Here is a 17,475-nt window from a genome sequence, read left to right as displayed (position 1 = left end):
GAGAAATGGCCAAATGGCAGAAAAACTGGTCAAAAGTACTTAAATCTCAGTAATAAAGACTGTTTCATGATCATTCAAAAGGCCAATGGTGAAAAACAGTTCTTTCCACAGTTCAGTGAGTGCCCAAATTAGACCCAGCTAAGGTGAACAAAGTTGTTTCATAGGTTTTTTCCTGGCTTTTCTCCTCTTCCCATCATCATGCCTTTTCCTTTTCATATTTTCTGAAGAGAATAAATTCTATAGCATTTGACTTTTCAGTATCCAGTGTGCATATAGCTTTTTCCTATTCTCATGTTTTTGTATGCTGTGTATAAATTGACATGGCTTTTGTGACTTCAAACAAATGGAACTGTGCCAATTTACACCCTTTCTTTCACTCAGCCTGAATCTGTTGATCAAGACACGGCTTGGATTACACTGTCTGCTATATTTGTAATAGATCAAAAAGGAAATAAAACAGGACCTGACAGTTTTGTCACAAGAAATGAATTCTGCAATTTGGCACCTGCATTTTAGAATCCACTTAGCAATTCAATTTCTGTTTTGTCTTACAGTATTACTATTCTATAAAAGACATCTCCGTTGGAGGCATGTGTATATGTTCAGGCCATGCAAAGGCTTGTCCACTGGATCCAGTGACCAATGTACGTATTTTTTTTTAATGTGCCTTATTTATAGGGTGGAACATGAAAAAAAAAAAAAAAAAAACCCTGATATTGATATTCTTCAGAGTTCTGTGAATTTATGTCTGTTTTTCACCTAGAAGAACAGTCAGAAGCAGTGACAGAATGAAACAGTGCTAGCAGCCAGAATAATAAACATTCATACAATGTCAGTAGAGACTTTCCTGAAATGAAAGAATAGGTTTCAGGTAATTCATATTGGAAGTTTCCTAGGAAAAACAGAAATCTTGATTACACTATGTAACTGTAGAAATGAGCACTAACAGTCAGTCTTCCATTTCCTTCTTGATATTAATCAAGATATTTCCTAAATGATTGTCAGATATTTAATTGATGCTTGCATACAAATGATGGCTCTAGAATGGTGCATTGGCTATGTAGCAAGTATCAATAGAATGATCAGTTAAGCTAATCTAGAAAATCATGGGCTGTTTATAATATCTTTCAACTTGTAACTCTTTTTTTGCACATAACCAATATAATCAAAACATAACCAATATAATTAATACAGAAATATAGTTTTTTACTGATTGTCCAACTCTATGCACCCATTGTCACTAAAAGTGAATCTCCTGTTTACTATTACATGCCACAGTGTGGGATCTCTTCATGTAATATTTGCTTAAGTAGGAGCTTTATAGGATTTAACTGAAAATCTTACTTGTATGTATACTTAAGCCATTATGTGGGAAATCATTTAAAGAAATGACAAAAGCTTATAGAGAATACATTTAGAGTTCTAAGCAATTTCTATGGATCCTTGTAAAAACTGAGCAAACTCCTTGGTTTAACCCTTCTGAGAATTTTCTGTAATGATATGTACAGGAAGTGTTGAACTATTGTTTCAGTTGCCCTTAGTGATGAAGCTGCAGCATTGTCTCTGTGCCATCTGTTAGAATCAGGCCTGCCTCTGAAAATAAGTGCTGCTACTGAGATTAATATCATACTTTAGATAATTTGGCTACTAGATAAAATAAAGCCATTTTGACAGGTGTGATGTCCTGTTTTGTAGAACATCAAATGCATATTTGTTGTCTGACCAGTATAAAAAATAACGTAAGTGAAACAGCTCAAGCCAGAAGAGATTTAGAAGTTTAGCTGTCCAGGGATATTCTTTAGACTGAGCCATGCCAAAATAGGCTTATAAACATTATGATTGTACTTGTCAGCAGAAAGAATCTCTCCGTTAGCATTGCAAGGAGTAAACTTACTGGAATTCACTGCCATGCTTTTCCGAAGTAGTCCTTGGGTTAGCCTTGTTTTGCAAGATTTATGCTTTGTCTTGTGAGCCATGGAGTTTCTCTGCCTTGCTGGTTTGACCTTGTATGGCCTCACAAGGACCACAGAGAATCCCCTTCACTAAATAACTATCGTGAAGGCAATTTTTACTTCTTATTTCTCCAACTGCATGTTTTTTTTACCTTTTTCAAGCTGCCTCTGTGGCTTCAGGGAGTTTGGGTGTTCCTTACAGTAATATTTTCATGCCGGGATAAGGTGGTCTTGTGGGGAACTGTAAAGTGACTGAAAGGCTGGACTTGTGCTTATCTATTACTTTAAACACTCCTGCTATCCCTCCCATAGAATTAGTTACACAATTGGAAGGTTACATGGTAAGTTGATTTATCCGGCCAAAAATAATATCAAAATATAAAAAAAAGGCAATTTGTGTTGGATCAGCTAACAGAATTTATTTCATTCTGCAGCAGCAGAATTGCTGCATCAAAGGGAACAATGGAGAATGGCTTGCTCCTTCAGGGGTCAGATCAGTTTTCCTGTATCCAAGGGCCCTGTACTTTGGCTAATTTGTTTTATTGGGGAACTTTCCCATCATCCTTTCTTTATCCAGTTGGAATTAAATTTCCCTGCATTCTTAGATTCTCCTTAGATTATCTGGCCAGCTGTCTTCCTTTGCTTTGTGGCTGTTCTCTTCAAACAGAGCTATAGATGTTAAACACACTTGGTGAATGCAGGATGCATAAACGAATACAAATGAATAAACAAAAGAATTACAGAGTAGAGCCATCCTTAATGTTTTCATAATTTGAATTGGAATGCATATTATGTACATGGACAGATTTTTCAAATCATCACATTGTGTAAATATTTGTTTTTCTTTTAAATTAGAAATCCGTCTGTCAGTGTGAGCACAACACATGCGGAGAGACATGTGATCAGTGTTGTCCTGGTTTCCATCAAATGCCTTGGCATGCTGGCACTCTCCTGCATAAGCATGAATGTGAACGTAAGTTGAAAGCAGTACAGAGGAGAAAATTTCTTGCAACTGCTACTGAAAACTGAAATTGGGTCCGACGTGATTTTGCAGTTAATTTGGTTTCTAACCACATTGGTTTATGAATAACATTTGATTTTATGTTATTCACTTAATTAGACTGACTCAGAAGACTTTGCAGAAAAAATACATGTAGAGTTGTGGTTTTATTGAACTCAGAGTATTTTATTGTAATATGGTGATATATGGGGAATACTGTATAAAAAATGGTCTTGTGTAGTTTTTATAATCATTATGGTTTTGTTTTGATAAAATAACAGGGCTATATCCTGGTAAGTAAAAGTATCTCTTTACAGATTTTTCATTATAGGAAACTTTACTGGTGTGATTTTTCTATAAATGGCACTTTTGTATGTTATAATGTTCATCTTTGATGAAACAAAATATTTTTGTATTATCAAAATGCATGTTGTTGTCTGATAGTTTTTTAATGGAAAATACAACGTATCTAGTTTTCCAACATGAAAAGAAAACATACCTTGAGATATCAACTTCCCACAGGGTGGAAATTTAATTTTCAGATTTATTGTAGTAAGGGTAGTTATAATTTAACTTTAAGATCTTATTTCCAAAGGTCACATACCGCTTATATTTCTGAACATAATAAAATCTAATGCTCCATTACATTAAATATTTATTCATTTGTAGGATTTCAGCTATAATTTTATCATGAGTGATTAAAAATAAATAAAAAGGAGCAGATATGCCCATATTTAGAGTAGCCATTGCTTATTTGTGTTCTGTAAACTTTGGTCACAGAGGTCTTTGTTTTAGTTGGGACTGTGTCTGCACTGGGAATGCATTATGGAATGAAGGCAAGGTACATTTAATTTCATGTTTAATTTTTAAGAGACACTTACACAGTGAATTGTTGTGCTGTCTTGGTGGAAACAGTTCCCTGGGATCTGGTTCACATGTAAGGAGAACGCCTCTCCACAATGTTGGCAAGCTTTGAATTTCTCTTTATGATGAAATGAATGTTTTAATACCACGGGGAAAGGGACAGTGAACTACCTCATTTTCACTGCAACAGATTATGAGATTATCTTTCCTGTATTTGGACCTGAAGTCCAGAGTTCAGATATAAATGTCAAAAGAAGATTTAAGATTGGGAATCCCTTTGTTCTGCTCCAGTTCCTGTATGCATATGTGCAAGTGAGATGCTTTTAGGATGTATTTCAGCTTTTATTTGAATCACTTTAATTTACTCATCCCAGTGTGCTGCTTTCTTTACAACTCCTCTTGCATTTTAATTTAGATGACCCTTTCGTGAGCTGTATGTGTATGCAACAACCAAAAGTTTTCTCAGCTATCAATTTAAAGAAGAAAAAAAAATCAAACAAACCAGGAACATCATAATTAGACTGTGTCTGTCAACTTCTGTACTCCCCAAGACAAACTATTGAGGAGAAAAAATACAACTTTATTTAATTCAATAGAATTTCAGGCTGTGCTTGTAATGGGACCACTTTGCCTTTCACAAACAAAGTAGTAAATGAATGTTTGGATGTGCTTTTACAAAATACACAGGACCAATGATAAAATATTGAATGGCTCTTTTTAATACTTCAGTAACAGTGGGGCATCCCCAGTGGGGAAGTATTTGCTAACACTTTCCTTCTCTTTTAGCATGCAACTGTCACGGGAAGACTGAGGAGTGTTACTATGATCAGGATGTGGCAGATAGAAATCAGAGTTTGAACATCCACGGGGAGTACCTCGGGGGCGGAGTGTGTGTGAATTGCTCAGGCTACACCAGTGGCATCAACTGCGAGACCTGCCTGGATGGCTACTTCAGGCCAAAAGGGGTAAACGCCTGCTCCCGCCTCCCTTCGCTGCAAACCATCACTTCATCAGCTTACGTTACTAAACAGAGTTTGGACTGCCATTTTGTGAGGGTTAACTTTGAAACCTGGCAGAGCAGTGGTTGCTTTTCACAGCTGGGAACGTATAAAGTTAATGCTCAGAAAAATAGGAAAGTGAATTGTGTTGATATGAGGGAATGCACTTGAGGTCAGGGCCTCCAGCTAGTATTTCAATTTAAAAGAGGATGTGGTCCTGTAAACAGAGCTTCTGCCTCAGTAATGAATTTCAACTTTTGTCATCAAAATTCAAAGAAATATTGCTATATTTGGTATTGATGAAAGAGAGACTGTAATTTCTGTTTTTAAATGCAATGTAGAATTAATAACCACTTAAATTCTATAGTGTTTCATGAATGTCTTTAAATTTCAGTGCAGTGGAAATTGCTTTTTTGTATTTCATTGTATAAGACTGTATTTTCATCTAAGTGGAAGCTGTCAAAAGATGAATCTTATATTAGGTTGTATTGTCAATATGAGCCATTCCTGTGCTTTAGACAGCTATACTATTAATGTGTGCTTGAATTGCTTATATTTCATCTGTGTATTTTCAGATGGGTAAATAATGGCCTTTAGTCTGATTGGTGTTCAATCCTCAAAGAGAAAACATCAGCAAATAGCAGTAATTACGTTTTCTCTGATAGACTAGTTTAAGCCTTACAACTTGAGGAGTTCTGAGAAACAATTTCTTCAACAGCAGGGCACTTACTTGATTTTTACCTCTGTTTTAAATTATCATCCAGCTAAAAGGGATTTGATACATATGTGTGTGTTTGTATAGTATATCCATACTATGTGTATGTATCTAGTTCATGCAGAACTTTTAATTTATATTCCTAGTGTGATATTAGACCAAGGTTTAAGTTTGGTTGAGGTAACCTCTCAAGAACAAAAGGAAATTGTTCCATTGTTTAATGTTCACTTTTCTTAACTTACCTTTTTTCTCTCTTACTGACTAACTAACATTAGTTAATTTTTTGAATCATGTTGACCAGAACAACTGATCTTGTCAATATTACTTTAGGTAGTAAATGCTTAAAATCTACTTAATTGCATTTATTGATTTTAATTATATAAGGTTCTGTTACAATCTGTACACCTGATATTTTTTTAGTTGAAGGCATATTTGCATCTAAGTCACTACATATTTCTAAATAAAAATCCGAAATGTAACTTCAATAGAATGACAGAACCTAGAATCATTTATATTGAAAAGACCTCTAAGACTGAGTCTAACCCTTAACCTAACACTAAACAATGTCCTTGAATGCCACATCTAAACATCTTTTAAATGCCTCCAGGGATGGTGACTTCACCACTTTTTGGGGCAGTCCATTCCAATGTTAGACAAAACTTCTTGTGAAGAAATTTTTCATAATATCCAATTTCTGGTGCAATTTAAGGCCTTTTCTTCTTGTCGTAGTCTGCATGGACTAAATTTATAAGCTGTCTCATTTTTCTTCAAGTATAAGCCACCAATACAGATGTCATTCTCTCCTACTTTTTAAATAAAAGTTTCCAATTATTGAAGGTAAGTTTTTTTCCTTCTAACATCTTTATTTTTATAGGTATTGCCAGAAAACCCAGATCCATGCCGACCATGTTCCTGCGATCCAAATGGATCTTTAAATGATACCTGTGTCAAGGATGAGAAACACACAGAAGGAGGTAAGATCCCTCAAATGTAGGGATGTTAAAGATGAAGTTCAGCAATGGTCAGAGAAATGCTGAATTGCATTTTCGGTGTCTTTAACAAGGAAAAAAAACAAAAGGTATGGTTTTGGTTTATTGTGGTTCTTTTTTTAATTTTACTCACGCAAACAGTAATCCAGCTGCATTGTTTTGATTTTTTTTTTCTTTTTTTTCTTTTTTGAAACTCATATTCCCAATTTGTTCAGGCTTCTTTCAGATTCATGGCTGGGAAACTTATGTATGTTTGGAAGAATATTCCCAGTGGAACATATTGAAGAATTTTGGCATTAAAGAGCTTTCTTCTTTTACCATGGAGATTAAAACTCATGCAACAGTGATGTTATAGTATCTTTTCCTATCTAAGCATGTTTCCATTTGAAATCTAAAAATTACTCTTGAAAGGTATTTATTTGCTTTCTGTGTTATTCATGTAGGATTACAAGATGCTTGCCATAGCCCTGTAAAAGCTGTCTTCACATAGACAATGAACTGTTCATTGGGCTTTGGAAGCAATGAATTGCCATATTTTTTGGTTTTTTCATTGTAAAACATCTGAAAATACTGTAGGAAGATAACAAAACTCAAGGTCGGTTCTTAAGAGATTTATAAATTGGGCTAATTACAATCAATTGATGAGATGTAGCAATCCTTTAAAATAGAGATCAACAGAGCATAAAAGCAACATGGCAGAGATGCAAAGAAGGGGCCAATAATCTACTGTAATAACCATGTACTGATTGCATCAGTTTAATAAAATGATACTGATTTACTGTCCCAGTGGTATCTCTGGTGTGTTGGTCTTGGCCAGCTGAAGCTGCCCACCCAGCCACTTCCCTTCTCAGCAGGACAGGGGCAGAACATAAGATGAAGCAGCTCATGGGCCAAAGTAATGACCAGGAAATAATTTTCCAACTATCATCCCGGGCAAAACAAACCAGGGGAAAGTTAAGTTATTGCCAATTTAAATAGTTTCAGGTAGTGATAAGCAAAGACAAATATTAAGAATACACCTCTTCCTCCACCTTCTTTTTATTTCTCCAGACTCAACATCACTTCTTCATTCCAGGCTGCTCCTCTACCTCCTCCCCCACTACCACAATGTGATGCAGGGTGATAGCAAGCAGGAGTTATAGCAGTGGTCATAACAGTTCCTTTTTGACACTCCTTCCTTCTCACACTTTTCCTGAGCTCCAGTGTGGGTGCTTCCCATGGGCCTACATCCTTCACAAAAAAAAAAATTCTCCACCAGCAGTTCTCCATGGGCTGTAGTTCTTTCAAGAAATATCCAACATTTCCTTCATGGGCTGCAGTGTGGATATCTGCTCCAGCCTGGTTTCCTCCAGGGGTGTATCTGCTCTGGACCTGGGGAGCTTCTCCTTCCACTTCTTCCCCTTTTCCATTCTCTGACGTGGCTGGCTGAGGGGCTGTGTGCCCTGTTGGGAACTGGCCGTGTCTGGCACAGCCTTTTCCTCACAGAGGCTGCCCTTGCAGCCCCCTCCCTGCTGCCAGCACAGGGCATGGATACCCAGTGCAGTGTATCACATGGAGTGATATGAGAGACAATATGAGCAGAAGGGAGAATGAATCCCAAAGCTGGCAAAAACACAGAAAGACTCTTCAATGCCTGTACCAAACCTGTGGGTGAGAATAAAACAGGTTACAGATGACAATGCAACAAAGGAACATTTCAGGTTGTGATTTTGAGATGGGGAATGATTAATTGAAAAAATGTGATGTCCCACTTGCATGTTACACAGCTGCTTGGTCTCTGACTCCTGTCACTGCTGCAGTCTATCTTTTCGCACCTTCTTTTCTGGCCCCTGGTGTGGGTCATCCTCCTGGGGCCTGGCAGCTGATCAGCATTTAACAGGCTGACAGCTCGTCTCTCACAAGAAGAGGAAAGCAAAAAGATAGAGACTTTTTTCCATCTTGTTTGTCAGTAATGGTGTCCTTAGGAGCTCTCAAAATGTGTTATGCCTCTAAGCATTCAGCCAATCTAAACCATCTCATAGTTGCTTTCTAAATCTGCTTATACTTTCTGGATCTGACAAGGTGGTACTGTACTTTGACACCTTGCTATGTCTCCTTCTGCCTTTTTAGTGCTATGATCTTCTTTCTGGCAAATTCTTCTCTTGCATAATTTCTGAATATCTCTAGGAAGAGAATTAAGCTCCTGTTTGGATCATTAACTGTGTCTTTCTAGAAAATCAATAAGCATGTCTTACTGACATGTTGAAGATAACAGATTATTTTTTTTTCTGCTTTTCCACCTTTTACTTTTATTGCAGGTAGCCAGTCCTGCTCATCTGGCCCCAGGCATTCAAAGAAGCTGTTGAATGCTCTAGTTGCTCCAGTCCTGAGAATCAGAGTTCTTTTGTTCTCTTCACAAAATGAAAACTCTTGTCTTTTTCTGTCTTGACTGTAACCAGGTTTTCTTCATCTACCTGAAATTTAACTCATGCTGCTTCAGTTGTTTGGAGGCCTATTGCTTTGAAGGATGTTAAGAGCATTCTTAATCTCTATTGAATCTGCCAATTGTGACATATAAAGAATTTTTTTTCCCTTTATTCCATTCTAAACTCATTGATGCCTTCTATTTCCAAGTTATTTACTGTAGAGGTTATTATCTGTGTTTAAACTATTTATTCTTATATGTGACAAGCACAATTGTTGTTTAGATAGCTGCCATCATGTATGGAATTCCCTCCCCAAAGTAGTCCATGCATTTGTTCTTGGGACCAGTTGTCTGTGTCCTGCCCAGTATTGGAAGTCTAGTGAGAAGTAGACACTTTGCTCTGTCTGGAGAGTGGCCAGAGGATAATTTTGATATCTATCTTATTATTTTTTCTGTTTTAAGACCACAACAACAAATCAGCTCTACATATATCTGGGCATCAAAGCTGTTCTGCCTACAATGAACTTGCTCTTTGCTCTTTGTTATTACTGTTTATTTGCCTTTTTTTCTTTCCTTGTACTAAAGAAGTTTCCAACATATTAGGAAAACTGTTTTCTTCTTGCTCATTACATTTGTAGTCCTTGAACCAGTCACATATTTGTGTGACCGTAATGCCTTATTCAACAAAAAAGACACAACAATGTGGGTTGAAAGGAAAAGCCTTTCTAATACTTCTTTTAAGAAAAGATTTCTGTGGTAACAGAAGAGGTTGTTTTAGATTCAAGAGTGAGTCTGGATTTAATTTTTAGCATAAAACTATCCTGAAAGATGATCTCTTCTTCACTTTTTTCCCTCTCACATTTGTATTCAGTGCACTGATAAAATTCTTTTTACTGCAGACTGCTCACCCTGGCTAGCAATTTGGTTTGAAGCAGTGGTGAGTGTTCATAAAGGAAAGGCTGGAAAGCATGACCTGTCTGAAGGAATCTATCTATTCACCAGTGAACTAGAATGAACACTCTGGGTGGGTTGAAATACATTCTAAAGGATCACTGGCTGGTTGTATGAGGATAAATTGTTTGCTTGTTGTAGGATGGGAATATGCTTCTTAATGTGTGCTAAGTAAATGCTTTTAGCGAGTAAAAGACATTAAATGAAAATAGAAATAAGATAGTAAGGAACATCACTGGGGATGTAGAGTCACTGTGAAGAGTTCTCAAGTAAAATAAAGCTGGAGGCTGTACATTCTGTGCTCTTGAATACAGTATGTAAGCAGCAATTAAAATGGAAAATTGTAGCAAAGACTACAATAACTGGTGCATTGGCGAAATGCATCAAGAGGATTTAACTGACTGCATCCTGTAGTCATAATCAGGTTTTGCTAGATAAGAGAGGGGCACGGAGAAGTTGCTTTATAATATAGCTTTCATTGTTTCAGGAAAGAAAGAAGTATTGTATTTTACGTATAATTTCCATTTTGATCTCTTTGTCCTCATTTGTCTCAGTCAGTAGTCTAAAATCAAATATTATTATTGTTTGTAAAGTGTGTTTTTGGTTTTGAATCTTCAAGAATGCTTTTTAAATATTCTTTCACGGCAATCCTATATCTTATGTTAGTGAGAAATATAAAAAGAGAAGCTTAAGATCAATCATAAGGTATACTGATGAAGATTCCTCTAGGTTTTGTAACTGAAAGGGAATAATTCTAAAACTGAAATTTTCCATCTGCGTTCAATTCATCCTAATAATAGCTAAACTTAACCATTGCTGATATTTCAGTGTTCCTTACAGAAGCGAAGGTCCAACTATCTAGAAGTACTCTAGTAATTAAGGCTTTCTCCATGAATTGGTACTCTTTTTTCAAGCTCTAATGGCTAGATTTTAACAAATAGCCATTTTACTTGGCTCTTAAGCACCTGCAAGACTGACAGGTTTGGAACCTGACAAGGTTTTATGAGTAAGTCTTCAGAGCATGCTGTGTTGTTTTTCCCTATTGCCTCTTTATGTACAATGTAATCCAAATGACAGATGTTTATTTTTGCTGAAAGAGTCCTCAGACATTTTAGGATAAGTAAGATCCAGACATCTCGATCTTTATTCAGGCTTTGTACTACTTTGCTCAGCAAGCAGTACCACTGACTTCCATGAAATTATTTTTGAAATTTATATGCTGTTGAACAGAAGTGAAAATGACAAGAGGCCATTCCTAGGATTGCAGGTTTTTTAAGGGTCTGGTTCATGCTTTTGCATGCATTTATTTTTGTGCAGTTTTGAAAGACTGCTAGGCTAAGAAAAACTAACTGGTAAAACTCATATTTCAAGATGAGTCATCCCCTAGGGTGCATTTTCAAATCCTCTGCATGCTGAAAGGCAGGACAGAAACTGATAATATTCAGGGAGAAAATGGAATCAAATAAAACTTTATCAAATAAAGCCCCATTCAAACAAGGCCTATGAAGTCATAGACCAAAAACAAAAGATGTCCTTCTTCTGAAATATCAGTTCATTACAACAAAAACAAGACACAAACCTGGAACATCTGCCTTAAATTGAAATGTAGTTAGACTGTTGACATATTATACATTACATATGCACTGCAGCAGCCTCATCAACAACACCCAGTGGGACACTGAGAGGAATTTACACACTGTGTAACACAGGGAGAGCTGAGATCTCACAAGGGCTGTAAACAGGAGAAGGCATGGAGCCAAATCAAGTACACAGACTAACTGTATCAACAAGTGTGAGAGCTGGAAGAATGTATGACAGGTAGCGATCTCCTGCCTTCCTCTCTCTCATGTGAAGTGTGAGGTCTCTTGATAAGTGACGTGCTGGGGTTATCTGTGTGTGCTGTATAAGAATGGGGCAAGCTGGGCTGGTGACAGTAGAGTTTTCAATAGCTGCAAAGAAAGGAAAAGCAGGAGAAGGGATGGTTTTTGTTGAGGAGCTAAAAAAAATTGACAGAGTGGGCAATGGAGGAGAGACTATAGATATAAATGAGTATTTGGGAGCTCAATACTGAGACATGTAGTTGACTTTGAGCTTGCTGAGACTTGATTTGTGAGATATGAGTTCCTGAAGCTTTCAAATGAGGTGGGCTCACTTCTAAAGAGTAGGCTTACCTATGTAATTTACTGCTGAACCCAGGAGTATAGCCAGCTATTTTCATCTGGAAGGAACAAAAGTTTCTCTGTTCCAGATTGTCCAGTTAGGATGCATTGACCCAGATTACAAGAGTTTGTGTCCTGCTGTGCTGTGGGGCCTTGATGGTAGCTGTTTGAGAGAAGAATAACACAGAAATTTGAGAATCAGCTGAACCAAAGGCATCAAAACCCATGGAGCACATCACTTTGAGATAGTAAGTAACAGAGATTTCATGCACTGAAATTCTGTGTATAATTAGGACAGATCAAGAAGGTGATGTGCTCAGTATGATGTGCTACAGGAGATCAAAGGGGCTTCAAGGTTAGAGTAGACAGATTGAATTTCACCTCTGTATAGATTAACAGATAATATAATTTAAAACTCCTGTAGGTGGCTGCTTCTTCAAACAGCTAGTTAGACAAGCCATAAAAAGGAGAAGCACCTCTGGATTTATGCATGAGGGACTGTTTTAAAACTCTCCTCCTGAAGGGCAGTCAAATTTAACATTCTTGTAGGAATGAGAAAGCCTCCTTGAAAAACAACTTAATCAAAACAAGGAAATCTATAAAAGGAAAATAAAATGAGCAATCTAAGACTGCTAATGGCAAGCTTAGGGTTTATAAACTGCATATTAGACATTCAGAGAAGATGCATTTCTCTGGTTCAAAATTATTCAAGCAATGCAATTAAGCTAACAAAAAAAAAGATACATCTATTTAAACAACAGAAAAAAATCTCATTGAAAATCAGAAGTTATTTCTAACTGAGGATAATAGAAAAGAATACAAATTGTGACAGATTCGAGAAAGACATGCTTTTAATAATAAATACACATATTTTAAAGAATAATTTTCTAAATACTTAGATGTTGCTAAGAAGTGCTTTTTCAGATAATTCAGAACCAGAGTGCTAGAGATTCAAATGCAGTAGGAGTTAAATATGTTTTAGGTGTAATCAAGTTATAAATGGACATCTCAAGAAAGAAAGGGACACAGCAGAAAAACTGTATTCATTCTTTTTAACAGCGAGTAGAATAGCTCAGGGAATTGCCCACTTGAGAGTCTTCATTCATTGGGACAAGTCAGAAGAACTGCCTCAAACAGTAGTGTCAGGTTTAAAGTGAACTGATAAATGCTGAATCAAAATTTGTCAGGCACATGGCATATTTATCCATGGCTTCAGGATGAATTGAATAGTGGAAAATTGAGTTGCTTGAGGCATTAAATATAGCTTATAATATTCTTTAAAACAGACATTAATATTAAATAGACACTATTTATCCAAAAGAAAGACAGGGTGTTCCAGGAAACTAGAATCAGAAGGTCTGGTTTCTATTCCACGGAAATGACTAGAACTACAATGAAGGATTTATATCATTTCTGAAATGTGGCAAAAATGGGCAAAAATCAAGACTAGGTGTTTTATATAAAGGACAGTCTGCCTTATGAATCTGTTTGAAGGATTAAATGAATATGTGAACAAAGGCTCATTTGATTAATATTGTATTTTGATTTTCAAAAGGTTTTGACAAGATCTTTTACCAAAATCCACAAAAGAAAGTGTAATAGGATAAGGAGAAAAGGTTCTTTCATGGCTTAGTACTTGGTTAAAAGAATAAATGGACCATTTTCACAGTGATGATCAATATGAACTGTTGAAAATATTCATATTTAACCTGGAGAAGGGATGAGTAGGAAGGTGACAAAGTTAGCAAGTACAAAATCTTTCAGCATAGAAAAATGAAAGAACTGCAAAATGTTCAGAAGGATCTCAAGATAGTCAGTGGCTGGGTAGTAAAATAAATGATGAATTTTTGTAGCAATTACAGGAAAAGTAGAACACTGAGAAAAGTAGTTCTACTTGTACAGTATTTCTGAATTAAGCACTATCAGTTGTGAATCAGGTCTTGGAATTACCTTGGACTGTGCCTCAGGTCTGTCATCTTAGTTCTGTCTCAGCAGTAGTCAAAAACATCAATAGGTCCTTAGGAAATACTACTGTTTTTTTTAAAAAAAAGCTGAAAAAATCATCATAAAAACCAATCAAACCAATTTACAGTATGCACACCCTCTTTAAATAATTTATTAGAACTGGAAGCAGTGCAGAGAAGGACAACAGCAGTTTCTGTGTAGAGATACTGAGTAGGCTTAGGAGTTTATGGCGTATGAATTAAAAATGTTAGGTAGGATATGATAGATGTATATTGAAATCACAGATGGCATGGATAAAGTGAATGGTTACTTTCTCTTTTCAATGATATAACAATTAGATGGTAATAAATAGAGATTTAGCACACACCAGTATTTTCTTTCACACTATACAAGACTAAATGTGAAATTCCCTGCTAGGGAGCCTTACAGATTCTGAAAGTAAAAGCATGCTGAAAGGTCTTTAGATGAATTAGTGGAAGAGAAGGTTTTTAGGGACTGTTAGATGCAAAGAAGTTGGGATATGTTTCTAATATGCAGATTTCTGGAAACTCAGCATTCAAATCACTGTATACTTGCCCTATTCTTACATTGTTCATTCTAGCCTCTGTCAGATGACTCTGAGTTATAGAGGGTGGTGTGAGCAACGGTAAACACCCCCTTATGTTAAACCTACCAAAGGTGTTGCTTTGAGCACTCTAACACGCATATCTGACAATAATAATGACAAATGAAGTATATCTCATGTTTTCTCCCACTTCCTGTAGATTTGTTGCCTGGTTTCTGTCACTGCAAGACCGGCTATGCAGGAGAAAGCTGCAATCGATGTGCCTTGGGTTATATAGGATATCCCGAATGCCTGCCCTGCAACTGCTCCCTTGAGGGCAGTGAAAATGATGACCCCTGCATAGGTCCCTGCATCTGCAAGGTATGGGTGTTGAATTCTTCTGAGCCATAGAAAGATACTCATGATGCTGAAAGATTGCATTAATGCCCTTTTATTATGCCAGAGTATTCCACTGTTCAACCCAGCTGTGTTAGTATCTATGTTAGCCACAGAATACTTGGACTTGGTCCTACAAATTCCTACATGGTCTTGTGTCATCTCAGAACTCACTTCAATCAACATATTTACCTAGGAGCCTTGTGTGCTGGCAGTCATACAAGTCCTTTGAAATATGGGATACTTACAAAGCCTGTGAATCATTTGTTTCAAACCCCATCCTCATCTACTCAGAAACTATATGTTTACAGTATTGTGGATTCTAAAACTAACCTGTAAATGCAATTTCTAAAAGAGAAAATGAAGAGAACTGATGATCTATTAAAACAAGAAAGCTGCCTTTTAGGAGCAGACATTCTTTCCTGCCTTGGGATGGTTGTTTAGAAATTTCTAACATGTTTAAAAAAACAAAATCTATCCTTTCTGTAGGATGAATTTCTAGGAAGAAAATTTAAGAGGGTTTTTCTCTGTGTGCCATTTGGTATATCCCTCAAACTATATCTTGATACTATATTGAAATGAAAAACATTTTTAAGCTGATACATCCAATTATAAAATACCTAGCTATCAGAAAGACTTTAGAAATGGTTGTGCTTTCTAAGTCAATGTCTAGTAAGTGACCGTGAATATGCCCAAAGGACAGCTCACTGTACTGTGGATCAATTTTTCTGTACTGTGTTTGTGGGAATTCCCTTCTAAAATTTAGTTAACAGAATTAGCTTATAAATAAGAATTTAAAAATACTTACATGACATTCTTAAATACAGGAATGTACAAAAGTGCTTCAATCTCATGCTGTGAACACACACAAACCTCTGTTTTGACAGCTGAATGGCACTGAAATCTACTCAGAGAATTAACTTTATCCTCACTTTATGTAACAGCCACGTGCTCTCTGTCAGAAATAAAATCATCCACATCATATTTCTAATTACTTAGCCATCAAGTCTAGAAGATCATAAGAGGGTGATTTGGCTATGTGCTGGCTTGGAATGGAGCTTTGATGAAGATGTATTATGCTAAATACCAGATAAATACTGCTTAATGATTCTTATGATGTTATTCATGTAAAGCCAAACTGACCTGTTTGTAAAGCCAACTGACACGCAGACCAAAATGAACAAATAAAGAATAGAAATAATTGTTCCTATCCCAGAGAGTTCTCATTATATGCACTTTTCCCTCAGTGTTCATCTTTTGTCTTCTTTGTGCTCCTCCAATCCCTTTTTAAGTGCTTGTGGGAGAAAAATGATACCTTTTGTAGAAAGCTGAGATACAGATACATACACATTTAATTTCACTAGCAATCTTCAAATTCAAACCAAAGCAGAATATGGTCAAAGGGACACTGAAATCATCAGATTAGTTATGCTCCATGTGAAGAATAAAGTGGGATGTCTGGCTAATAGCAGGTCTTAGGAAATGCTTCCCTTCTTTTAGTCACATCTTTCAATTACCTATGATGAGCTTTACATTTGCTAAAGATAGTTTTCTTGTAAAGGAAATCACTGAAAAACAGTCCTAACTGGATAGGCTTTCCAACTTTATGAAGGTATGTGGTCAAAGTTTCATGTTTGGATAGCTTAATATTGCACTGAAAAATATTGAGAAATACATGGGGTTGCAGAAACATTGTTTTATGTGCTGAGGGATAGGTTAGATCTCCTTTCCGACTCTGAATTTTATTTATCTATTATTCACTGAATTTGCTGCCTACTCAATGGAGTTCTACAGGTTTTACTCACAGATGATGTTTGTGACTGCAGAGTGGGCAACTTTGCATTTTAACACATTTGGTTTACAGCTCTCTTTTTATTTTCCTCTTCCCGCTCTGCACACACTAAGCACACCAACACAGTATGAAATTTTTGGGACCAGTGTTCATAATCGTAGTTTCTTAAATAAAGGGTGAGAGTATCTGTGTGTCCAGATGTTGCCCATGTTATTAATCACCTGAAGCATGAGTAACCAGCTCATTTTGACATAACCATGCCAGTAATAGGCATTGATTAATCCCAAGATTTCTTGTAAAAATGTAAAAATGGCAGTCTTGAGATTAATGAGATGTTGAAGTTAAATGTAATTGACTTATAACCTTGAGTTTTATTAAAGATATTTGTGGTTTGCTTAATAGTCTGTATGATATTATTAAAGAGGAGCATAGAGCACAGCAGTAGAGACAGAGCAAAGACACTTTGTTACACATATTTTTACTGTATAATTAGTGGTGAAAACATTATTACATTTTCACTGTATCTCCCTTCTTGAAGGTTGTTGCCCCTTCCTGCACACTGTCTCTATTTTCTCTTAATTCATGTGTGCTATCCTTTCTCCCCATACATCACCTGCTTTGTCCTGTTTTTGCCAGGTTTGCTACATCTTAACCCGGAGGCTATCAAATAGCTTCCAGTGAATTTACTTTGGAGCTGTGTATTTTGAGCTATCCTAGACTGCAGAGTGTAGGCAGGGTTTTTATAA

At 36.4% G+C, this 17,475-nt stretch overlaps 1 protein-coding gene across 1 annotated transcript in view; it reads left to right on the top strand.

The window, feature by feature from the left end:
* LAMA2 (laminin subunit alpha 2) overlaps positions 1-17,475 on the top strand; it is a 336,606-nt gene that overhangs the window by 122,848 nt on the left and 196,283 nt on the right. Inside the window, exons 6-10 of the mRNA XM_053937517.1 lie at positions 555-644; positions 2,808-2,925; positions 4,603-4,781; positions 6,404-6,503; positions 14,762-14,922. Of these exons, the coding sequence (XP_053793492.1) occupies positions 555-644; positions 2,808-2,925; positions 4,603-4,781; positions 6,404-6,503; positions 14,762-14,922 (648 nt within the window). The remainder of the gene's footprint in view (positions 1-554; positions 645-2,807; positions 2,926-4,602; positions 4,782-6,403; positions 6,504-14,761; positions 14,923-17,475) is intronic.

The sequence above is a fragment of the Vidua chalybeata genome, chromosome 3, assembly GCF_026979565.1.
Source record: "Vidua chalybeata isolate OUT-0048 chromosome 3, bVidCha1 merged haplotype, whole genome shotgun sequence".
In the NCBI taxonomy this organism is placed as follows: Eukaryota; Metazoa; Chordata; class Aves; order Passeriformes; family Viduidae; genus Vidua; species Vidua chalybeata.
This window is presented reverse-complemented; position numbering and strand designations above follow the sequence as displayed.